The sequence below is a fragment of the Sciurus carolinensis genome, chromosome 11 (genome assembly GCF_902686445.1).
Source record: "Sciurus carolinensis chromosome 11, mSciCar1.2, whole genome shotgun sequence".
Taxonomy (NCBI): Eukaryota; Metazoa; Chordata; class Mammalia; order Rodentia; family Sciuridae; genus Sciurus; species Sciurus carolinensis.
In genome coordinates this window covers 26,575,863-26,601,591 of record NC_062223.1, presented here as the reverse complement: position 1 = coordinate 26,601,591, position 25,729 = coordinate 26,575,863, and the positions used below count along the sequence as shown (strand labels likewise).

At 35.3% G+C, this 25,729-nt stretch overlaps 2 protein-coding genes across 2 annotated transcripts; both read right to left on the bottom strand.

Annotated features, from left to right (window-relative positions):
* Nucleotides 1-341: 341 nt before the first annotated feature.
* Nucleotides 342-1,283, bottom strand: LOC124959727 (olfactory receptor 4C15-like). Its single transcript, XM_047518065.1, has one exon. It carries the CDS (start codon nucleotides 1,278-1,280, stop codon nucleotides 342-344), a length of 939 nt encoding a protein of 312 aa, XP_047374021.1. The 5' UTR covers nucleotides 1,281-1,283.
* A 13,335-nt stretch (nucleotides 1,284-14,618) lies between these two features.
* LOC124959304 (olfactory receptor 4C15-like) lies at nucleotides 14,619-15,563 on the bottom strand. Its single transcript, XM_047517843.1, has one exon. The coding sequence runs from the start codon at nucleotides 15,546-15,548 to the stop codon at nucleotides 14,619-14,621; it is 930 nt and encodes a 309-aa protein (XP_047373799.1). The 5' UTR covers nucleotides 15,549-15,563.
* Between the last annotated feature and the right edge of the window lie 10,166 nt (nucleotides 15,564-25,729).

The window sequence follows — 25,729 nt, the reverse complement described above, 5'->3', positions numbered from 1 at the left end:
GGGCAAGATATTTTGTTTTCACTCTGTAAAGATTTTGCAAAGAATAGAGAGAAGGGAGAGTAATCAGTAGGTAATCTCTCTTTCCATTCTTTCTTTCTTTCATTATTAGATTCAAAGAAACATAAAATTCAAATCTTTTGAATTTATATATGAAATATCAAGTTGCCCATTCAGATCTGATAACTCATGTGAATGTAAAAGCCATTTCCTGACCCCTATGTGAAGGTTTTTTCATACATATAAATATTACCATGTTTCTATACAAAGGAAATCCTATAAAGTTTTTTAATCAAAAACAATTTGTTATTATTTCAGAAATTTAATTTTTCAAGTTTTAATGTCTACCTTTCATCAGAAAGCACCACCACTCTCTTCCACACTTTCCTTACAGCATTTTTCACTTCCTGATTCCTGAAAGTGTAAATCAAAGGATTAAGCAAGGGACTCAGGATGGTGTAAAATATGGCCACCATTTTGTCAGACGTGAAGGCAAATGGAGGTCTTGCATAGGTACATATGCAGGGAACAAAAAACAAAATCACAACAGTAATGTGCGATCCACAGGTGGACAGAGCTTTCCTCCGCCCTTCAGCACTGTGTGTCCTCAGGGAGAACAAGATGACACCATAGGAGACAAGCAACAGGGAGAAGATGATGATGCAGATTAACCCACTATTGGCAATCACCAGAAGGCCTAGGATGTGGGTGTCAGTGCAGGACAGCCCCAGTAACGGGTACAGGTCACACATGAAATGATCAATGACATTAGACCCGCAAAAGGGCAGTTGGAATGTAAAGAGAAGCTGGATGATGGAATGCAAGAAGCCCCCTGTCCAGGCCACCCCCACCAGGATGCCACAGAGCCTCCAGTTCATGATGGAAGAGTAGTGCAAGGGCTTGCAAATGGCCACATAGCGGTCAAAGGCCATGACAGAGAGGACAATTACCTCTGCCCCTGCAAGGAAGTGTTCAGCAAAAAGTTGAATCATGCATCCTTCATAAGAGATGGTTTTCCTTTCACGAATGGAGTCCACAATCATTTTTGGTGTGATGGAAGAGGAGAAGCAGGCATCCAGGAAGGACAGGACTGCCAGGAAGACGTACATGGGAGAGCCCAGCAGTGCAGGACTGCAGAGGATACTTACTACAATCAGCATGTTGCCCAAAACAGTTGCAATGTAGACCAACAAAAACACAACAAAAATCATTTTCTGAACTCTTGGAATATTCGAAAGTCCCAGTAGGACAAACTCAGTTACAGTGCTCTGGTTTCGCATCATTTCCAAGGAAAATATGAAGGTAAAAGATTGATCATGCAAACCTACAATTAGAATTAAAAATTGCTTCATGCTATTTGTAATATTATAGTCATCAACTAGTTGGTGCTTCATTATTTGAACTTATCTTGAGTGTTTTTTGTTTTTGTTTTGTTTTTTATCACCAAAAACATAATATTAGATTTTTATTGAAGGCTGTTGTAGATCAGGCAAAACTGAGGTGCACTGAAGAAAACCAGATTTTCAAATGGGTGGAGAAGTTGCTTTTTATTTCAAAGTCTAGCTTTAGACTATTATTTATTAATCAAACCTTCAATAGGCATGGGATGAGGTAAGGTTGAGTAACCTGACATGCTTGACCAGAGGACTGCCTCATCTACCATTAGAAAAAGACATAAGAGGTAGTTGAGGTGGTTTTTGAAAATCATGGTTACTCCTCAAAATTGTTTTAAAACTTTGGAAAGAATTGATCCTTTGGATGAGATGATTCATTCTTTATAAAACAGAAAGATGTATAAAAAAGTACATAGCTCTTGATGCATAAGTATATACAAAGTGTTGAGGTTTTACTTGCAATTCATCATTTAAAAATGTGAGCAAAGGTTAATAAAAATAATGTCTATTTTATGATAAATAACTGGAAAAATGAGGGAAAGCAATTGCTCAGGAACCACAATCTGTGTGAGATCTTTTGATCCTTTTTTATTGGAGAGGAATTTTTAATTCAATTTTAATTTGAATCAAACAACAGATTCTTTATTGGGAATTATAACATGGAATTTCTAGCTTCAAAATTCAATCCTTTTAAAAAATATTAGCAGAGAAAGGAGTAGAATTTTTTTCTTTCTCAGGAGGAAGTTCAGAGCAGGCAAGGTCTCTCTACAGTTTCAGTCCATCTTGAAATTTAAAGTATATTATTCGATTGCTCAGGTTTGAATGAGGAATCTTGATAAAGTAAACGAGCACATCATGAAGAATCAGAAGGTGATTGTCCAGTCACCTACAGATGCATATTGGCAACCCCTAGGCAAGAAAAGGAATAACTGGGTGAATATAATTTAGAGTCTTGAGACTTTATTATGTGTTAATTATTCATACAATGTCACCTTCTCTGAGCAGATATAATTCTTCAAAACACATGGTTTCAAATTTATATGGATTTATTGTAAGATAGAAATGTTTACAAATAGCTTGAATACTCATCTCCTAGGATTATAATGATGGTCAAATTTGGAAATGTAAAAATATAAATGATAAAATGTTCTTATATAAAAACCAGATGACCTCATCCACAGGAAGTTTTTCCATGAGCTCTCCAGATAAATACTCCCAACTCTTGAAATCATTTGCCTCTGGCGGACACAGCTTCAAAAAGTGATTGTATCCTCGCCTGTTCATGTAACTAAAATGCAAATAGCATTTGTGCCTGTGAATATTTATATGTACATATATGCATACATATGCATTTTTGGTTGTTAAAAAAGGGGAATAAAACAATCATTGGGTTTATTGAAGAATGACAAATGAGCTGATTTTTATGACTTCCCTTAGAGCCAACAAAAACAACTTGGAATATTAATAAAGCTAACATATACAACTGTGTGCCTTACACATGATTACCAGATTGAAGGCAGCCATTGTCACCATGCCTTCAGTGTCATTCCTCACTAGTGTCTGCACCTTGAACTCTGTGCCTACAGCTCACAGGCTATCACTAAGGCAACAAGAGTGTAAGCAAACCCTAAAATGTCATGAGGTCAGACAACAACCCTGGAAGATCAATATATAATTTAGCAAAGGTCTGCTAAACCAAGAACCAAAGCAGGAAAGGCAAAGAATGAGGAAGAACATCTGCTCCAGACTCATGCAGACCTGGCTTCCAATCTTTCTGAGGCTCAGATCAGTTTATTCATAGATCCTAAAAAATTCTAAAAGCCTCAAGTTTCTGCTCAGTGAATGACTTTATTAGGAAATGACTCTCTGTATGGATTTTCTGCAGAGTCCAGTGATGTCATCCACTAGAAACATCAATGCAGTCAGAAGCACAGATGATGGGGAGGCATGAGAATGACCTGCCACAGCCCAGGACACAGAGCAGAATGACAACCTTTGCCTCTGATTCCTGCCTCACTTTGACAAGGCTGAGTGCTTTCCCCCTTACTGATTTACAAGCGTAAAGTATTTTGACGATTATTTGCAGTGAAGAAATGATTCTTTTAAAATACACAACATTTAAATGTCTTTAGCATTCCTTGAATACATTACTGTGGCCCTCAGTTCCCCCTGGTTTCATTCCTCTTTCCTCTACAAAGAAATCCAAACTGAGTGGAAGGTTCAAAGGAAGATAGTTTCCTAATTACTCAAATATTCAAGGAGCTCTTATTTATTCATTATCTTTTTCTGGAGATGTTCTTAGAGCAATAACATTTTTGGATTAAATACTCATCAGATACTAACAAACCAACACTTTCTTTTACCAAATAAGGAATTTCCAAAACTAGGGCTGATACAGCAACAACAAAGAGTGTAGTGTGCTCATGGTTTATGACCACAAATTTTATGATTTTAAATTATGTAAAATGTAATTGTCTGAAATGTACTGTGCTCTTCTGGATGGAATCCTAATATGGAAAAAGTACAGTAGTGGAAAATAATTTAAATGTACATAAATTCTTGTATTATTATTTTTATTATTATTTGATACCAGGATTGAACCCAGGGGCACTTAATCACTGAGCTACAACCTCAGTTTTTTTTATTTTGAGACAGGTCTTGCTAAGTTGCTTAGGATCTCACTAATTTGCTGAGGCTGGCCTGAAACTTGTGGTCATCCTGCTTCAGCCTCCTCAGTGGCTGAGATCACAGGCATATACCACCATGTCCAGTAAAGTCTTATATAATTTACAAGTATCTCTTAATATTGGCAAACATACCCATGGTAACATAAGTAAACAATATGAAAGAAAATTGAGTAACATACTAGAACCCTCTATACCATCTTATTTCTGTTAATCTATCATTATTCAGAATAGATAGTTAAGAAAAAAGAAACAAATCTGTTTCATGTTTCTATCAAAAAGAGAGCAATTCCAGTTTCACAGTTAATAGCTGTGTGTCATCTTTCTGATCCATGAAAAGCATAAATAAAAAGGAAGATGTGAGTATTCATGTCAGCAATATTTTAAACAATGTCTGCATAAACAAAGTGAGATAAAAATTAATTATTCATAAGAATAAAATGTCTTTTTAAACTCATGCTTTTAAAAATGACTCCTACACTAAAATGGCAACAAAACTGATTCATTCATGTAATACTTCTGAAAAATATATTAGTAAATGTTTCCAGAATCTTAATTTGCTTATATTGCTTATACTACTAACCCCAGGCATATAAATTTATCCTAATAATGAAAAGAGATGTGGAAATTTTATATTGGAAAATTATTCTCTGTTAATAATGACAATTGAAAAATATCAAACCTATTCAGCAATTAAGATGTTCATATAAATATGACTATTACAAATTATCATCACTTGATACTAAGAATAAAACATTAATAACATGAGGACATACAGCATGAAGCATTTTATACTAAGTGCAAGGCAGATGAAAAAGAAAATCACTGACCATTCATAAATATTTTAAATATAATTCTATAATTTAGAAGGGAACTTATAATAATAATCTTTTTATTTTTTGTTACTATTATAGGAGTATTTAGAATTAAACATCAAAATTAAAATCTTACCATAAAATTTCCTAGAAGTTCAGAAAGAGAATGTAAGGTTTGTGGTTAATTTATTTGTCGAGGGTTTTACTAACATAACCCAGCATCTTATATAAAATTTTTAAACTATTGAAAACTTTCCATAAGTGACCCCACCATAGACCCACCCCTCTCTAACTTCCATGTGTTCTTCAATATCAGTTTTAGGTCTATATTCTGATGTAGATAGCAGGTTATACTGTCCACATTTCTCCTAGAAAATACCTTGGTTTCTCCTTCCTTGATGGTATACTCTTGAATATGCTGGTCCTGTTCCTGAGATTGCTCAGGGGTCCCTCAAATCATGACTTGTGGGCACTGGGTCACCACCTTGGGCTGTGATCTTGTAAAGTTGGCATCTCTGTACCCCACTCTTCACATCACCCACTCTTTTCTTCCCAACAAAACAAATTATTTAGCAACAAAACTAATTCTAACATCAATTGCTCTGTAAATAATAGAATTTCTGTTTTAAATTTTATTATTTATATATACATATGTATCTTTCAAAACAGTTAGAGAGCTGTAATAAGATTTTCATTACAGGCAGTGCTTTTGTAACTGTACTTTAAGCAATAAATTTCATAGACTTTATATGCACATGTATGTACATATCAGTCACACTTTCATATAGCTTACTAAATAATTATTGTAACAAATTTAAAAATAAAATACTACTTGTAATAAACTTTTCTGTTAAATTCCTTAAATTTCCATATATTTGATCTAGGATTATTCTTCACCAATTAAAGATTTTTTTTCTTGTCCTGTCTAATGAAGCATGCCCATCTAATTAAGCATATTCCCTTTCCTGACTATCTAAGATGCATGTTCTTTTCGGATTGCTGGTCCTTTCCTTTCTTCCCAGTGTACTCATGCTCATTTCCCTAGATCTCTCCTCATTTCTGCTAAATGTGAGTGAAAATATATTCTTTCTCTCTGCTGGTTTCCTTCTTAACAGATGCCTGAACTTCTTTTCTGTTGTCTTACTGATTTAGCTAATTGCAAGGGTGATGTCAAGCTATGAAGACTAGTCCTGAAGCAGTTCTGCACATAAGCCACTTGGATTTTCCTGAACAATCCTGCAGCAGGAACCCAATGCAATCTGTGACATCAGGCACACTTAACAAACTACATAGATAGTTAAATCATAATCTTCCATTCTGTGTTATGAGTCCCCTTTTCTTATCTTTATTGTCATTTCCTGTGCTATTTGTTAGTTTGTGGTTGTGGCAATAGTAAATTTTGTACTCTCTATCACTACCCATGATTGGCACAGGAGTACTTAATTTTTCCATGTTCCTACATCTGTACTTTGACATGTGTTCATAATATTCACCTTTAAATCTAAAGCATTAGGATGGAGGTATCATTAGAGGATAAATGAGAATGTATTTAAAAGGAACAAATAAGATGTTATGGAGAAGTAGTAGAAAAATATTCACTTGAATTCCTAAGTTATTCAGTTTTTACTTAAGATACAAGGCCAAGTATGGATTTACTTTCATAGGAATTCCTAAAGCAAAGGAAGGAAAGTAATTAAAATAGGAGAAAGATTTGAATGCTCTCCATTGTGTACTTAGATGTCAAGTGCTGCCCTCTCAGCTCCACATATGTTGTTTCATCCCCTGCTACATCCACTCATCTTGGTACAATCTCCACTAAAGATAAGAAATCTGGGGGCCAGAAAGTTTATGCAGCTAGCTCAAGTGTACACTGTTATTAAAAAAAAAAAGGACAGCACTTGACATTAACCATGAGAACCTGACTACAACACCAGCACTTTGAAGCACTGCATCACCATTGAAAATCCTGTCTGAAAAGGCAGAAGTGTTAATTAGTAATCTCACCATTTGTCAGGTCCTTAAACACTCTGGTAATGGCCAAAGCATGATGCTCTTTCTTTTTTCAGGTCTTCGTTCTTCACCTAAGAGAGAAATAACTTCTCTGGCAGTAGAGATGGAGGATGTTCCCACTGCTGCTCCACTGATGCCTTCAAGATGGACTTAGGAAAAAAGAAAAATGAAGCAAAAGTTTCTGCCTTGGCTTCTGACTGGAATTTAAAGAGGCTCCTTGAGAAACCATGAACCTTTGGAATTGTTTCTCAGTCTCCCTGGGGATTGGAATTCTTTCCACTACCCTGATTAACCAACACAATTTTATGTGGTTTTTCACTTACTCAGGAGTTTACAAAGCTTTTATGTCCCTGTGTAACAGGGTTCTTTCCTTCTTTTTTTAAACTTCTCTTTGTTAACATAAGATGTTTTCAATTCCTCTCTTATTCAGGAATAGAGTACAGTGTATAAGAGGATGGGATGTCATATCACTTTGCAGTATTCAGGCAAAGTACTTATATTTCTAAGCAAAAGAGCTGAATCCTGGATAAGAAATCATCAGTCCTTGAAGAAAATGCATATTGCTTGTGGACTAAAGTAGCAAGGAGTGTGTATGAGAGGAAAAAATTTACACATAAATATATTAATAATATATATTAATTGAATTGGTTTTCTTAAAAGCTGATCTAAAGAATCCATGACTTTAAAACTAAAAACACAATTTCTGGAGAGCAAAGAGATTTTTTTCTTTTAATTTGAGAGATGATAAGGCAGATCGGTGTGATGTCAGGGAACACAGCATGGAGACTAATGCTTGAAGGAAAACTCAGAGGAAGCTATTCAGGCTCTTTTAAGAGGACCCACAACAAACCATTTGCTACTTTACAGTCTTCAAGCATTGTGTCCTATTTTTGTTCCTCTTCACTCCCAAAGGAAAAAAAATGTAAAATAAAAGTGATTTGTGAAAAAAGAATATTAAAGCTCAGAAGCCTTATCAATCATTCATAGAATTAAGAAACAACTTTAATTTTCTTTTAATTGAAATTCTACTTGTGAGTCTGACACAGAAGAATTACCTGACATGAATCACACTCCTGGTGAGAGGGATGTTTCAAGAATGCCAGTCAATAATAAGATGCCACCAACACATCTGGACTTCAAACTGCACTGAAACTCCCACTTTAGTCTTAGGCTTGCTTTGCTAAATGCTTCATTTGTTTCTGTTAGAAAAAATAGAGTTGGATAACTTGGGAATAAAATCACAAAGAGAATGGTGCAGATAAGATAATAAATATTATATGCACAGTTGTGAAAAATAGGAGAATTAAAAAAAATTATTTTTTTAGTTTGACTCAGAAAAGAAACAGAAACAGAGAGAGCCACAGTCAGAAAAATGGAGAAATGCGAACAAAAGGAGGTGTGGGGTAGCAATTAGGTCTTTCATGATTTAGCCTATACTCCATTCTTTCCCATACATTTTGTGTCATGGACAATATATTTTATTCGTTAGATCATTTTGGCATTCCTTTTCTTTTTTATGATTTTGTTAGTGCAAAGTAGTTAGGTAAAACAGTGGAGTACATTCTGACACAATATAAATGTAGTACTGCACCTTTTTCTCCCCTCTTCCTTCCCCCGATCCCCTTCCTCTATCCTACTGGTCTTCCTTCTATTTATTTATCATATTAAAATTCCGCCTTTACCATTAAATGTAAAAATTATAAAATATTTCCAGAGACAAATCATTTAATTTTTGAATACTCTCTTCTTTTTTTAAAGAATTCTTTGAGACTCAGTTTATAGCAAATATAAACAAAAAATGATGTTCTGGGATTGAGTATACCCAGTTCTCCATTTCTTCTGATATATTTTTTTTAATTACCAAAGCTGCTTTTCAAACACAGGTACACATCTGCACATATTTTAGAATTGTCTAATCAATTTCTGTGAAAAGATTCATCATCAGGAGGGGAATGAGTGGGTGGCTATCAATTCACCAGAAAAATACTGTTGGTAAAATCAGGGCCTCTCCCATGATGTGCAGGGTCAGCCAAATGTTCTTATGGGAACACTCCTTATATAACCAGCAGGATGTAAAGGATAATAAACAATTTGAATAAAGAGTGTATTTTTAAAATTCTTGAAACAGTATCAGATGTCGTGATTTATGGATGAAGATTTAGAACAGTGAGCAAACAGGGGGTATGAATCAAAGCACAAGAAGACTCTTCCTACTGAGTCATCATGTCTCCATCATATCCAGGAATCATCTCTTCCTTTTCTGTGAAAAACCTATTTTGATGAAATAATTCCTCTGAATTTCCTTTACTACCATTCTTAAACTCCATGTTACATCAGTTCAAGAAAACCCATCATTTATTGGGCTGCCCAAGATTACTGTCCTCCAGGAACTCTGTTACATATACTTTTTGATAATGATCACAGACACAAGTAAAATGAACAAAGTATGTAAGAAAATGCAAATAATAACTCCTTCCTCATTCATGCCAAATGTAGCATTTAGAATTTCTTAGGAAAGAACCACATATTCTAACCATATTATTCCTTGGACTCCTCAGGCATTAATCACTGCATGCTATTTATGTGATGTTTGTTGACACTGTCCACAGCCTGCAGCCACACTCTGCAAGCAGAGGGGAAAAGAATAGTCAGCTAATTTAAAATCATGCAAACTGATTAATTTAGATAATCAGGTTCCCAACTAGATGCTCAGACATGCAAATAAAATCAGACTGTAAAATGTGTTATCTCAGTGATTAGCATGGAGTCTGACGTCACACTGACTCCTGTCAGAGGACACCCTACTTCCCACCAGGGATCTGTCATTCAACCTATTTCTTGATCTTCACCTGTAGACCATAAATGATTCTAGAAACTACCTTTAAGGGACTCTAGAATGGCTAAGTGCAATTATGTGCAAAACATATGGAGGTGGCTGTGCACTGTGTGCAATTGGGGCAATTGCATTCATCATGATTATTAGCATTGGCTTTCCAAGAGGACATTTTTACTTTTCAAAAATGTTAATTGCAATTATTCACTTATCAATAATACAGCTACAAAAGTGTTTCAAAACATGAAGTTCCTTTGATGAGTGATATAATTTATATTGGTACTTTAGATCATACTAGTTTTTGTCACAATGATCTGATGGTATGAATGACAGCCCCAAATAACTTCAGTAAATATTAAAAATTGAATTGACAGTGCAGGCCATCTAGAATATTGGCATGAGAATAAAGAAAAAATTGCTTTCTTGGACAGATAGAGCATAATGAAAACTCTAGTTAGGCAGAATTCAAGGTCATAGAAGGAAAACTTGGAAATAAGTTGTCTTCTTAGCTGTAGTCCATGAAAGCAAGGTTATGAAATTTTGAAATCTGTCAATTAGTGAAGTATAAAATTTGGAGTATAGAATCATGATAGTGTTTTCATTATGTCATATGAGAACAAAAAGCAGTCAGAATTATTTAATTGAATTTTATCTTACTTTCAATCTTAAATTACACACAATTGGACTTGGAGGTTATCCATAACAGAGACCCTAACCCCTTTCAGATGCCAGAGGCCCACTGAAGATATTCATCTTTTTCTTTCCTGCACTTGGTAATTCAGTGCAAAATACAAGCAGCTGTTAAGGCAAGAATGCAACAAATCACCAAGTCAATCTTGAAGTAAGAGATGGAAACGATCTCCAGTTGGTGGCCAAAGGGCAGGCTACAAGTCTGCACTTTTTGACCCCCTCCAGGGTTCAGAGCACATCTTTTATAGTTCAAAACCACAAGTAAAGCATGTCAGTACATTAATCATAAGGGGATGTTGCTGATTCAAAATCACAAACAACAATCATGAGATCTAAATCATATGTAGAATGGAAAGTGGGTCAAAATGATACTATTTGAGTATAATTTAAAGAGTGATTACTAACATCTAGACATTCTCTGACATTCTATGGAGTTAGGGTACATTGCACAAGTAAAGTGTACAAGAATAGAAGGAACAATTTCGCCACTTTGCTTTGCAAGATATGCTATGCTAAGCAATTGTTGGTGGGTATAGAGTTGTTTTTTTTTTTTTTTTATGGGAGAAGCATTTCTTACATAAAATGAATGGAGTCTCAAGGTAAAATGGAGATTGTTTGGTCAAAACACATATAGTTTAACCCATAAGAGTGGTCCCTGCTAAATAAAGGCTGGCATGGAGGGCATCCCAAATATCATCCCTCAGTGCCAATTTCTTTCTTATCAAAGACTCAAAATACCTTACTCTCGAGTATTCTCAGGGGGATATATAAAGACTAAACATCTTTCCTCAGCCTGAAGAGAATCATAAGGACCAAATATTCAAGCCAACATGTCATTAATTCCAGTATGATAGTCGCTGATCCTAGAATGCTTTAAGTAGATAGATCCTCACAGGGCTTTATTGAGATGCTTATTTTATTTTTTTAAAGAAGGAAAAAAATCAGTTATTATATATTCTCCTCACTTTTTTCCAACATTTCCTAATAGTTTGCATCTTTTCTATAGGAATTTGGAAAAGAGAAGTAAGTTGGGCATGGTGGTGCCTACCCATAATCCCAAGGGCTTGGCAGGCTAAGGCAGGAGGTTCATAAGTTCAAATCCAGTCTCAGTAACTTAGCGAGGTCCTCAGCAACTTAGCAAGACACTGAAAATAAAAAGAAATAAAAGAAAGAAAAATGAAAAGGGCTGGAGATAAGGCTCAGTGGTCAAGCACTCCTGGGTTCAACTCCTGGCACCAAAAATAAATAAATTGTGTGTGTGTGTGTGTGTGTGTGTGTGTGTGCTTGTGTGTGTGCATTTGAATTATTTGAATTTATAATGATTTATAAACAAAATGAAATAGCCTATACAGTTCTCAGATGCACTTGTTGAGATGCTTACTATGACGTTCAAAGCTCTCTGTACCATCTGCCTTTCGATTTATCCTCATCCCTATTGCTGTATAATCACTGCTGTCTCTCCTGAATACATTTCATGATCACTCTGTGTCTCACACCATCAGCACTTCCTCTGCTCACTTCCACTGGCCATTTCCACTCTGGACAAAGGACCAGTTTAAATATGACTGCCTCAGAAAAGCCTTCCCAGATTGTAACAGACAAATAAATTACTCCCTCAAGTCACCCAGTTTTAAAATGTGTCCATATTTATTGTCACATAATCTTGAAGGTATCATGCTCTCATTTTTACTTCAACAATTTTGATTTAAAATATTTTACAATATAGTAAAACTGTCATGCACAGCTCAGGCTAACCTGAATGATAGAGTTTTGTAGGGAACATCAGAGATCTGGGATGAGAATATGAGTTTTCAAATTCCATGAAGTGACTCTCTAATATACCACTCCACATGCCACACAAAGGGCATGCTCCAAACATCCAGGTGGTGCCAACATAAATCCAAGAAACCACAGACAGATAGGAGAAGAAATCACTTGCCTTTTCATATTTGTGAATACACTAATGGATGTAATCTTCATGATGACTCAAAGAGAATGTCAGTTTATACTGATACTTGAAAAAATAATAGTGAGAAAAATATTTCAATGATTAGAGGATAAGGGGAGGAGTCAGAGCCAAGGGAAAATAGTGACATTTTTACTAAGAGTGACAGAAGAAAGATAATCTGGGAATCAGACAGAGTAATACCCACAGTGGAAGAGTGAGCCATGATCACATGGTAGCCACAGAGAAGTTTAGGAGGGAAAACCATTGCTACATTGAACAAAGTAAAGAACACATCTGACTTATGATTTAACAAAATATCATTTCTGAAAAATTTTTAAAATTAGGATTTTGTTCTACATGTACTGTCTTCTTTCAGCTATCCAAAGACCTTTTTCTAAGTTCATACTTTTTACATTATCATAATGTGTTTCTGCAAACTCTTTGAATAACTACGGAAACTGTAACGGGTGAAATTGTAATTAGCATAACAGTTAGATGGCCTAAAAGTTGAAAACAATGGAATGTACTTTAACATGCTTAAAGTTATCAACATAGAAAACAAATTGGAAAGTCAAAGCTACCATTGTTTTGGAGGCAATTTTGAATTATTATTGCTCAATAAACTAGTGGGAATGAAAAAGTTTGGGTAGATGCCTTTCAGTATTTGTTTACCCTCCACCCCACCCACTGGATATTAGTGCATTTTCTCCTTGTATATAACTAGAGTCCACAATGAAATGCTGACCATCAATATAATTTTAAAAAGTTTGAATTTGAGCACATAATGGATTGAACATGATTTGGTTTTGGTCACTGCGATCTGACCAGAATAGTGTTTTACCTTGTAGCTACATTTCAAATCTTGGCTTCACAGATTCATAAAGCCAAGCTTTCTGGAGCCAAGCTAAAAGGTCCACATTTCTTGAACTAGTTCTGAGGGATAAATGAACTGAAAAAATGTGGACCTTGAAAGGCAGAGGATATGAAGAAACTCCTCCTGCTTTGAGGACAGGCAGTTGTGAAGAGAGGGAACAGTGAAGCAGACACACTTGCGTGTCTGAGCCTTGTCACACTCTTGGTCTGCTGCAGGACACCTGCATTGTCCAGGTGAGGTTTTGACTCACAATTTAATCTTCCATGAACTTTTTCTGGGGTGATCAGTGAAATTACATTTATCTTTTGCAAACTATTTTGAGGAGGAAAGTAATATCATATGCTCTTCTACTGTGGTGGTGGCCTGTAAAATTAAAGAGAGGAAAAAGAATAGATGGTTTACTACCTTTGCCCACAGTACTCTCAATGGTATGTCATCATTGTTGATTTTCCAATTACTTCTGATGACACTTGACCTCCAGAGACTAGCAAAACAGAAATGACCACAAAATATGTTTTTAAATTTGAATGATCCCTATATTGATAATTACTTGAATTATTTGCACTTAGGTACATTCAATCAGGAAAATGAAAATCACTAAATAAACTGTAATTAATACTCTTTAGAACATATACTTTACATCTGGTTCCTCTGGGTGCTGTCCCCTCTGTGGGGACATGGGGAAATTGTGTTCACTACACCTGCAGCTTTGACCTGGGGTTGCAGGTAGGTGTTGCCTCAGGGGTTGCCTTTGTACTAGAACAAGAAACTCTCCCTAGTGATTCCTCTCTGGAATTGCCCCACCTATTTTTCTGTAGTTGCTTGATATTAGGTGGTCACCTGATCCAAGGACCCATCCACATAGGCAGAATTGGCCATTTCAGATTCTCTCTCTCAAATTCAAGAAGTGACTCAAACTCTAGCAGATGGTACTGGACCCATCATTCAGATGAAGTGAAATGATGCAGGTGCCTTGAAAGCTCTTCTCTCTGATTTTCCTAACTCCTGAAGTTTTACATTGGAATCACTGATTTCAGCAGAAAGAATGTTCTTTTCACTTGAAATGTTCCTAATTTCTAATAGTTTCTTCCACAGAGTATTTTTTCAATGCATAATATGGATGGAAATCATTGTTATGAGTTAAAGTACTTCCAATCTTTGACAAAGGTAACAAACTGTAAAATTGAACTTTCATTTACATATGAGAATATAGAGTGGCAACTCTGAGTGAAAGTGTGATATTAAATTAAAGCATATGTTTTCACTCCCCCACACAGGACAACTTTGCCTTAGAATTAGGTAATCACTTTCCATGACAGCAACTGTTTGTCTAACCAAATATACTTAGGTTTTCACACTCTACATCATATATTTTATACTGAAAGAACCAATAATCTCTTCCACAATTTCCTCATGGCATTTTTCACTTCCTTGTTCCTCAACGTATAAACCAAAGGATTGAACAAGGGAGTCAGGATGGTGTAAAACATTTCCACTTCTTTATCAAAAGAGAAGGCAGATGGAGGCCGTGCATATATAAATATGCATGGGACAAATAACAAGACCACAACAGTAATGTGAGATCCACAGTTGGACAGAGCTTTCCTCCGCCCTTCAGCACTGTGTGTCCTCAGGGAGAACAAGATGACACCATAGGACACAAGCAACAGGGAGAAGTTGATGATGCAGATTAATCCACTGTTGGCGATCACCAGAAGGCCTAGGATGTGGGTGTCAGTGCAGGCCAACTCCAGTAGTGGATACAGGTCACATAAGAAATGATCAATGACATTCGGCCCACAGAAGGGCAGTTGGAAGGTAAAGAGAATCTGGATGATGGAATGCAAGAAGCCTCCTGTCCAGGACACCCCCACCAGAATGCCACAGAGCCTCCAGTTCATGATGGAAGAGTAGTGCAAGGGTTTGCAAATGGCCACATAGCGGTCATAGGCCATGGCTGTGAGGATAATCATCTCTGCCCCAGCAAGGAAGTGTTCAGCAAAAAGTTGAATCATGCATCCTTCATAAGAGATGGTTTTCCTTTCACGAATGGAGTCCACAATCATTTTTGGTGTGATGGAAGAGGAGAAGCAGGCATCCAGGAAGGACAGGACTGCCAGGAAGACATACATGGGGGAGCCCAGTAGTGCAGGGCTGCAGAGGATGGTCACTACAATCAGCATGTTGCCCACAACAGTCGCAATGTAGACCAACAAAAACACAATGAACACTATCTTCTGAACAGTGGGATTCTGTGAAAGCCCCAGTAGGACAAATTCAGTTACAAAGCTTTGGTTTTTCATGATTTCTAATGAAACGGTTAAAGTAAAACTGATGATGCAAATCTACAGTATGATAAAAAAATATGATTAGTTTATAAATGTCACCACCAACAAGCTGCTATACACTCACGATGGTTTTGTTTTGTTTTGTGTTATGGTACCAGGAAAGGAAGTCTGGGCAGCTTAACCACTGAGACACATTCTTAGCCTTTTTTTTTTACTTTTTATTTTGAGACAGTCTCACTAAGTGACTCATGGCCTTGCTAAGTTGGTGAGGCCTGCTTTCAAGATGTGAGCCTCTCCAGCCCTGTGATTAGAGGATTATGCCCCATCCCAGGCTTCTTATGACTTTTTCATTACGATTGTGACTACTGCTTATTATTATCACTGAGAACAAAAATGAGATGTTTGTTGAAGGTAGTTATCAGAGGTCAGATAAAATTGAGGTAGGCATAAATTATAGAATACTTCAAAGTGCCAGAGTTTTAATAAGGGGAAAGGGAAGCATCCACATTGTTTAAAGAAAAAAAATATTTTTTTTTAATTTCAAGTGATACTGATAATTTAACAGCAACCTCTAGGGTAAATGATTGGGAAACTTTCCAAAACTGCACAAGTACTGTTATTTATTAACCATGTCTGTGGTGGGAATGAAAGAGTGGTAACCAGCGTGCCAACTGTTCCTGGAGACAATCTTCTCTATAAAAAGAATTAGAAAACTTTGCACCTTAAGAGGCACTCAAAAAATGATAACTTCTGCACCATTTTTTCTTTAAAAATCTGAAGTGAATGGGCCTTTTTCTTAGTTGGGTTATTTAATATTTATTAAGATTTTTTCTGGATCTCTTTGATATACATGACAGTAGAGTATATTTTGACATACACACATGGAGTCCAACTTATTCTAATTAGGATCCCATTATTGTGGTTGTACATGATGTGGAGTTTCACTGGTCATGTTTTCATATATGAACATAGGAAAGTTATGTACTGTTCATTCCACTGCCTTTTCATTTCCCATCCCCCATCCCAGAAGTTCATTTGATTAGAAAAAGGGGAATGAAGTTAAGCGAATCGGCTTTAAAATGAATTAATTCATTCCTTTTTTTAAAGAAGAGGATTTAGGGAAAATATTCTGCTCTATAATAACCATGTAACAAGTAGAACTTTTTTTTTAAATTTATCATGTAAATATAGGAATAGAACTCCATGCAAAAAAACTAATTGCTACTCCTGAGTGTTATCATGAGCCCTGAGTAATGTATTCAAGGTCAGACACAGCTCAGGGCTCACTCACTATGAGCCATTCTGTAGTTGTTATTATCTTGATTTTACTAATGGGAAACCCAAGCTTAAAGAATTTAAGTTAAAGCAAACAACAGATGCTTCATATGGGATGTCACCCATAGCACCTCTGTCCCCATATCCATGTCCTTTCCTCTGGATCAACAGAAAAGGGATGGGGATTTTTCATTTCCTGCAAGGACTTCAGTGCAGGTTAACCTTCCCAGAATTACTCTCAAAACTTGTAAATCTTGAAACCTCTGATTCTTTGTTCACGTTTGAATAAGGCACCTTGATGAACCAAATCCAACAAATGATGAGGAATGAGAATGTATGGCCAATCTGCCAAGCATGCAAACCAGCAACAACCACACAAGTAAGAAAGAAAATGTTAGCAGCCAGCCACAGTCTAGAGGCTTAATCATTTGCAAATGCTTACTACAACATGACTCACTCTGACCAGGTACAACTAAAGGTAATTGTTTCAAACTAATGAGACTTTCTTGTCAGGCAGAGTTGTTCATTTATAGCTTACCTGTTCATCTCCCAGGGTTATCACAAGGGTCAAATTTGAAAGTGTGGAAATGTTGCTTATGATGATGGGCCTTTACCCATTGTAGTTATTATGTGCTCACTGAAAGAAGCCAGTTGCTTTGCCTGGAGAAAGCTCCTCCATGATTCATATAGATAATTCCTTGAACCCTTCATATCACAGTCCACAGACACAGCTTCAAGAATGATGTGTCCTCACCTGTATGCATAATCAAAATGTTTCAGTGAAGTAACAGATGTGTGTGTCTACATAAAAATTTCTATATTTATATATATGTTTATTAAAAATAGATATATTGAAGTACAAGTGGTTTTATAAGAGAATAAAAAATCATCTATGCTTTATGATTCCCACTCAGAGTAAGCAGAACAAATTAAACATTTTACAACTAAATAGTATGTATTGTATAAATTAATATTTGTTTGCTTTCTTTAAAACCATCATTTATATTGTGTTCTCAGGTGGTTCCTGACCAAAGTCTCTACTTTCATTTTCACAGCTGCTTAAAACAAAACATATAAAACAAACTCTGAATTGTCATTGGATCAATTAGAAACCACTTATTACAGAATAAGGAGTAGCAATGAATCACCCAGCAGAGTACATGTTAGCGGAGGACCAATACAGGAAAGAAAGAAAAGGAAATGAGTGAGAACATTGTGCATATGGGTTCAAAAACAGATTGTTCTATTTGTTCTATGGCATGAATCAGGTTACTTAAAATTCTTAAAATTCTTTAAGGCTCTGGTTTTACTTTTTCTCCTTATGTGTTTAATATCAATAAATAGGTTTCTTATGCAAATCAATAAAGTCATAAAAATAAAAACACCAGTGTTCATTAGCAGTGAAGAAATACTATTTTTTAATTAATGCACTGCAGTTTTGAAGGTGTGTCACAGGCCCTGAATATGTTACTGTGGACTTGAACCCACTCATATCCATGCCTCCTTCAGATGCTTCCTTGTGAAAGAAAGCCAAATGGAGTGGCAAGTTGAAGACAGGGTCCCAAAGTAATCGAATAATTATAGACATCACTCCACTTGTGTTTTTTTGGTTAATATAAAATTACTTCAAATGAAAAGTTACTAGAAAGAAAAGCAGTGATCAATTTCTGGTATAAAAAACCTACAATTCAAGCCTCACTATCTACCAGAAATGTACCATTTAACAAAGTCCTGTGCCTCAAGTTGTCTGACCATGGAGCTGACTACAGAGGAATCATGAATGTGGGGTTCACAGTGGAAGTCAAAAGGAATATAAGAAATACTAATGTCACCATTTTTAAGCAGCACAAACATTCACACAGTGAAGTAAAGGACTAAATGAATCACAAGATTATCAACTTTAATAAAAATACCTTTTAAACATAAGCCTTTTGAAAACAAATTGACAAATACTTTCAGAATCATAAATGTGTTTTTATTTTTTGACTAATTTTCCAAACCTGAAAATATATAATGAAAGCAAAATGACATAGGTACATTTTATAATGGAAAATGCTGCCGTATCACATAAAACAGAATTCACTGAGAAAGATTCAATTAGAAAGATGTCTGTGTAAATCAGATCATCACGTTAATGTAACATGATGTTATGAATAAAACCATAATTAATGAAATATAAGGTAAAACATTTTGCAACATTTTAAGGAAGAACTAAAAATATGATAAATCCCCCTTATATGAATTGATGTTTTAATAGAGTTTTACAATCCAGAAGATAAACTACTACGGTGAGTCTTAATTTTAAATAAATACCTGGTTATTATGATGACAACTATTTATAATTAAATATAATAAACAAACAGAACAAAGTTCTCACTATCATCAGAACAGTACAGAAAGAGGATGTGAGGTTTGAGGACAATTCATTCGCAAAGGTGGCAGTAATACCCTACCAAAGGGGGAATCTTAAATTAAAATTGTAACCTGTTGTAAGCTCTCCCCTAATGGTACTACATATGCCAGACCCCTCCACCCTTTATATATTTACTGATATCAGTTTTGAATTTACATTCTCCTACAGGCATAAGTTTAATGTGTCTGTATTTGACCTGCAACATTCTGGGGTCTTTCCTGTCTCAGTAACGATATTCTCCAATATGCTGGAGCCACATCTGAGATTGCTCATGGACCCTCCCAGCATGATCTGTGGCTACAGGACCTGCTAGGGTGGGAATCTTGAGAAGTTTCCTTCCCTTTGCAAAACTATGTACACTAACCACTGTTTTCATCCTATTAGTTTTATCAGCACAAATATTTATAGCACTATTCTAAAGAAGTAATATTTCTTCTTTAATTTTCAAATATGTATACATAACATTCAGATCTAAAAGAGAGATTAGTAATAAGGTTGTCATTATTACTAGTAATAATACCTTATTATTAATAAGGTCTAATAATTATATATCAAGCAATAAATTTCAGATGCAGTTACATATACATGCATGTGCATATCAGTCACATTTGCATACATTCTTCTAAATATTGCTATTGCAAATTAAAAGAGTAAAGTCCTATTTGAAAATACCCTACCTGTGATTGCTTTAAATAAACCACATTTTCTTGTTCTTTTTGATTAAATTTTAGATTCACTTTGAGATAAATATAAAAGCATGAAATATAATTTGCTGTAATTCAGTCCCTAGTACTTCCCCTTTCCTTTCTTTCCTCCCTTCTACATTCCTTTTCCTCTATTATACTGATCTTTCTGCTATTTACTTTTAGATTTTTTAACCATATTTTTAATCCAGGGTATTATTCAGCAACAAAAGATAAAAGTTTTCAGATGTCAGATCCTTTGTTTGCCCCTCAATATTCTTCTGATATTTTTCCTAAACTTCAAAACACATATATATATATATAACATATAAATTTCAAATATGTACGTGAGTGAGTGTGTGTGTGTGTGTGTGTGTGTGTGTGTGTGTGTGATATGCTTATGGAATTTGAGAGAAAATTTCTTTGTTTCCACTGGTGTGCTTCCAGATATCTCAATGGTTTAGCCCATTTTAAGACAGACAAACCACAACAGCAAGCACTACAGCAGTTCAGAGCTTAGTCACTTAGATTTTTCTGAACAATTCTGAGGAAAAAAACTAAAGCAACTTATGACATCAAATGAATGTAGGAAAAATTCAATAGATACATTTAAAATCTAAAGGCTCCATTCTGTGTCTTAGTCACTTTTTCTTAGGCTTAATTTTTTTTCTCTGTATTGTTTAGCAGTGTGGTTTGTGGAAATAGTGGATATTACAGTCAATATCAACAAATTGTGACAGTTTTGAAAGAGTTATGTTTATCAGGTTAAAACATCAGTTTTGTTTGTACATCATTTGAAAAGACCACTTTTTTTGTTGTTCTTGTTGTTTTGGGGGATTGAACCCAGGGCCTTGTGCATGCCAGAAAAGCACTCTACCAACTGAGCTATAGTTCCAGCTCTGAAAAGACAACTTTTAATCTAAAACATTACAATTGTGCAAATATTATCAAACAAATGACCTGTTGTCACTAATATGTGGAAGCTAAATGAGCAGCTCTCACAGAAGTAGAGAATAGAATAATGGTTCCCAGAGGCTGGGGAAAGTGGGGCAGGGGGATGGAGGATGGTTAACTGGTACAGTGGTGCCCTAGGATAGGCAGCATAGGTTCCACTTTAGCATAACCAAGATTGAAACCAATGAATTGTATATTTTTTAAGTGCTGGCAGACATGATTTTTTATTTTACCAAGTTGAAAAAATGATAAATATTTGACATCACGGGTAATGCCTATTCCCTTTGTCCGATCAAATTTTTCCTATAAAAGTCATCATGTACAATCATCATGTGTCCATCAAAAAAGACAATAAAAAATAATTACAATTATGAAAAAATATATGTATTTGGAGAGATATTCCATATTCATTGGTCAAAGCATTGAATGAATGGAAATTCTCCCCCACTACAATCACAAAAAAAAAAAAAAAAATCACATTTGATATGTGTTTCTAAGTGTTTGGATTTGGCTTGAAGATAAAAGCTGAAAATGAGTCATATTTCATTACACTGAATGTTATCAGTGAACCAAATATTCCCACCAAAAATGATGCACTCTAAGAACTGATGTTCATTGGACACTTATTCTATGTGAACTATGCACTGTCTGTTCCACATGTATTATTCCACAAATCCCTTGACCTTGCTAATCGTATAAACCTCATTCAACATGAGAATTCTGAGGTCATAAAAGTCATGCAGTTTTAACAAGTGCACAGTTGCTGACAGATTCATTCTGTGCACAGAGCTCAGCACCCGCACACTACGCATAATTTTAAGCACTGCATCACAATTTTAAATCATCCATGAAAATCCAAAACATCAAACTATAAACCTCACCATGTGTGAATTCCTTGAAAATTCTAGTGATGACCTCTCCTGTTCTCTATGAAGAAAAGTTCACCTGTGGGCCCAAAACTGTGAGGTCTATATTCATTCTTTGCTCCACACCTAAGATAGAGAAGAGGAGCATCTCTGGCAGTCAAATGACCCCACTGTTCCTTGAGAGCAGTGTCAGGAACCAAGAAACGAAGAGAAGCAAAAGTTCCTCCTGAATTTCCAACTGAACTTTAAAGAGTCTTCCATCATAGGCCATGAACCTGTAGAATTCCTAATTGGTTCACCCCAGGGAAAAATTATTCATCAGCACGATGTGCCAAGACACGATTTTGTGTGATTTTTCACTTGCTCAAGTGTTTACAAAACTTTTGTTCCAAGTAATTAGATGTGTATTCTTCTGTTTTCTTGTCTTCCTGCTCTTGGATTTCTATCTGCAGATGCTTTTATTTCCCATCATACTCAGGAATAGAGCACTTGGTGTTTGGGAACATAATATAATGACTCTTGTAGGATTCAGGCCAAATGATTGTGCATCTACTGAATGAAAATACAGAGTTCTGTTTGATAAGTCATCCATTCACCATTCCAAATGGAAACATGTACTGCTGCAAGGAGTACTTGTTAAAGAAAATTAATGTATTTCATGTAATATACGTGAAGAGGTATACATTCCTTGAAATGTTGTTTCTCTCAAAACTGATATTATAAAATAATAATTTTAAAGACAAAAACAAATTTAAAGAGGAGATTGAAGGAACTTTTCTCTTTTCATTTATTTGGAAGATGGTTGAGCAGATGTAATTAATGTAAAGGAACATATCATCTAAAATGATGTTTGGGGGAAACATGGACATAACTCCTTAAGCTCCCTCAGGAGGATCCCCACCAATAATTTTCTATTTTTGTGGTATTTAAATATTAAATCCTATCTAATTTTATGTCTATTCACAAACCACAAAAAGTGCCAAGTTTAAGTGATTTGTGAGGAAGGTTTAGACACTAAAGGACCATCACATCCACAGTATGTGAACGTAATCACTGCATTCAATAATGTGAAATTTGTTGACTGTGTCCAGAGTCCTGCAGTCACACAGTGAAATCAAAAGCAGGAGTGTTCAGACATTTTAAAACCATGCAAATTTCAATTCAAATAATGAAGTTCTCAACTAGACTGTAAAACACACAGATGGAACCAGACTACAGTGTGTTATCTCAGTGACAGGCATATAGTTTGAAGCCCCACTACCTCCTGTCAAATCACACCTACTGCCCACCAGTATCTGTCATTCAACCTCTTCCTTGATCTTCACCTGTAGAACACAAATGATTCTAAAAACTACCTTTAAGGGACACTAGGAAAGTTACAAAATTCAATACGTGCAAAATATACAGAAAATGTGACTGTGCATAGTGTGTAATTGGGGCATTTACATTTATTATGATTGTTAGCAGTGGCTTTCCAAGAGGTAAATTTCATGTTCAAAATATTGATTTAAATTGTTCACTTACCAATAATGCAGATACCTGTACAACTGCCTTAAAATAAATACTTCCTTTGCTGAGTGACGTAAGTTATATTTGTACCATAGATTGTCCTAGACTTTTCACAAAGATGAAAAGGTATGAAGGAGAGAGAACAACAAAAAAATTTAGTCAATATAAAAAAACAAAATGAATTAGAAGTGCATGGAATCTTGAATATTGGTATAAATGAAAATACAATAAAATAGGTCTTTGGTTGTGGAAAAGGCTTGTATCTAGAGATATGAAATTCAGAGGAGTGAGAACATTTGGGATTAGGAAAATGAAACCAAGTTATAATGGAAATAAGAAAAAAATGCTTTTTTTGGGCAAAAAGATAAACATGAAATTCCAGATTCCAATGTTATAGTCACACACACACACACACACACACACACACAAATCAATAACGAAAGCTGGAAACATGTTATCTGGGTAGGCCATAAAAGCAAGGTTATAGATAACTAGTTAGATAACTTTTCATCAAGCAAATATAACATTTGGAGGCATCAAATCATGATAGCATCTTTTCTAGATTAAGTCATCACCAAAGAAAAGTCACTCCGAATTTTTAATTGAATTCAGTCTTTTTTTTAATCTAAGTTACATACACTTGGACTTAGATATCATCCATATGAACAGCTTACCCTTTTTCAGATTTCAGACACTCACTGAAGTGAGTCTATCTGTTCCCTGCATTTAGTAACTCAGGTCAAAATTCACAGATTGACTCATGGTGGTCCCCGTATAATAAAGACTGTCATGAGGACTTAACAAGTAAAATACATCAGTGGCTTTGGACTTGCCAATTTGTTTCTAATTGAAGGCTTAGAAGATTTACTATCAAGTGTTATCTGTGGGTATAAAAACACTAAACATTTTTCCTCAGCTTTAAGAGGATCATTTTATATTATTCAACATATAAAACAAGTTTTACACAGTATTTGTTACTCATAAATTCTATACAGAATGTTGAACACATTTAATGGCAGACAAAACTCTCTCACTTTGAATGAGATACCCTTGGTTTTCATTGTAAAAATCATTGGAACCTACAGACCAAATATTCAGGCTAAGATGTCACAAACTCCAGTGTGATAAAATGGCCAGCCCTACAATTCTTCCAGTAGATTCTCACAGGCTTTGTTTGAGATGCCCATTTTATGTCTCTAGAGAAGGAGGAAATTCAGGTAATGCCAATTCCCCTCACTTTTTTCAACCATTCCCAGCTTTTTACTTCCCTTCTATCACTTGAAAAGTAAAAGAGGGCAGTTTCTACTTATAAGATCTTACAATACATTATAAGTGCTCTGTCCAACTCAGACTAACCTGGGTGATAGAATTGTGTAGGAAGCAATCAGGATCCAGGATGAGAACCTGGTATTTCAAACTCCATGAAATGACACTCTAATAAACTACCCCCACAGGCCACACTAAGCCTCACACTACAACCATCCATGTAGAGCCAATCAAAGTCCAAGAAACCATGGACAATTAGTATAGGAAACTACTCACATGTTCATGAAATTTCTTGACTAATAAAAATGAATGCAAGCTTTAGGATGACTCAAAGAAATAAGCATTTTATATGTATATTTGAATGAGGAAAATATTTCAATGATTAGAGGATAAGGGGAGGAGTCACAGCCAAAGGAAAACAATGACATTTTTACTAAGAGCCACAGAAGAAAGTTAATTTATGAATCAGATGGGGTAATATCCACAGTACAAGAGTGAGCAATGGTCCAAGGTAGAGACAGAGTAGTTTAGAGAGGAGTATAATTACAACATGGGGAACGAATCCAAGAATGTATTTGGCTTAAGATTTCATGAAATGTCTTTCTGAATAATTTTTAAAATTATAATATAGTTCTCTATGGTTCTTTCAGATATCCACAGACATTTTTCTAAATTCACATTTTTAACATTATCAAATGTGTTTCTGAAAACTCTTTGAATAACTACAGAAACTGTAACAGAAACAGATGAACTTAGTATTAGTGCAACTATTAGTTTGCCTAAAAGCTGAAAATATTGAAATGCCCTTAATCATGCCAAAGGTAATCTACACAGAAAAGAAAATGAAAAGTTAAAGCAACAGTCATTTTGGGGAGAATTTTGATTTATTCTGTTCATCAAACCAGTGGGAATGCAAATATTGGGCACATACCTTTCATAGTTATTTATTCTTCTACTTAATGTTAGTGGATTTTCTCCTTGTATATAACTACAGAGTCCACAGTGAAATGTTGGCATTAAAATAGTAAAAACATGTTGGAATTTGAGTGTATGAGGCATCAGACATGAATTGGTGTTGGTCAGTGCAATCTGGCCAGAAAAGTGTTTTACTTTGTAGTTTCATTTCAAATCTTGGCTTCACAGGTACATAAAGTATTGGAGTCAATCTGGCAGGTCCACACTTCTTGAACTAGTTCTTAGGAATAAATGATCTTAAATGACAGGACTTGG

Excerpts from the sequence above, each read along its gene's own strand:
- LOC124959727 (XM_047518065.1), bottom strand. The coding sequence starts at position 1,280 with ATGATGCGAAACCAGAGCACTGTAACTGAGTTTGTCCTACTGGGACTT.
- LOC124959304 (XM_047517843.1), bottom strand. The coding sequence starts at position 15,548 with ATGAAAAACCAAAGCTTTGTAACTGAATTTGTCCTACTGGGGCTTTCA.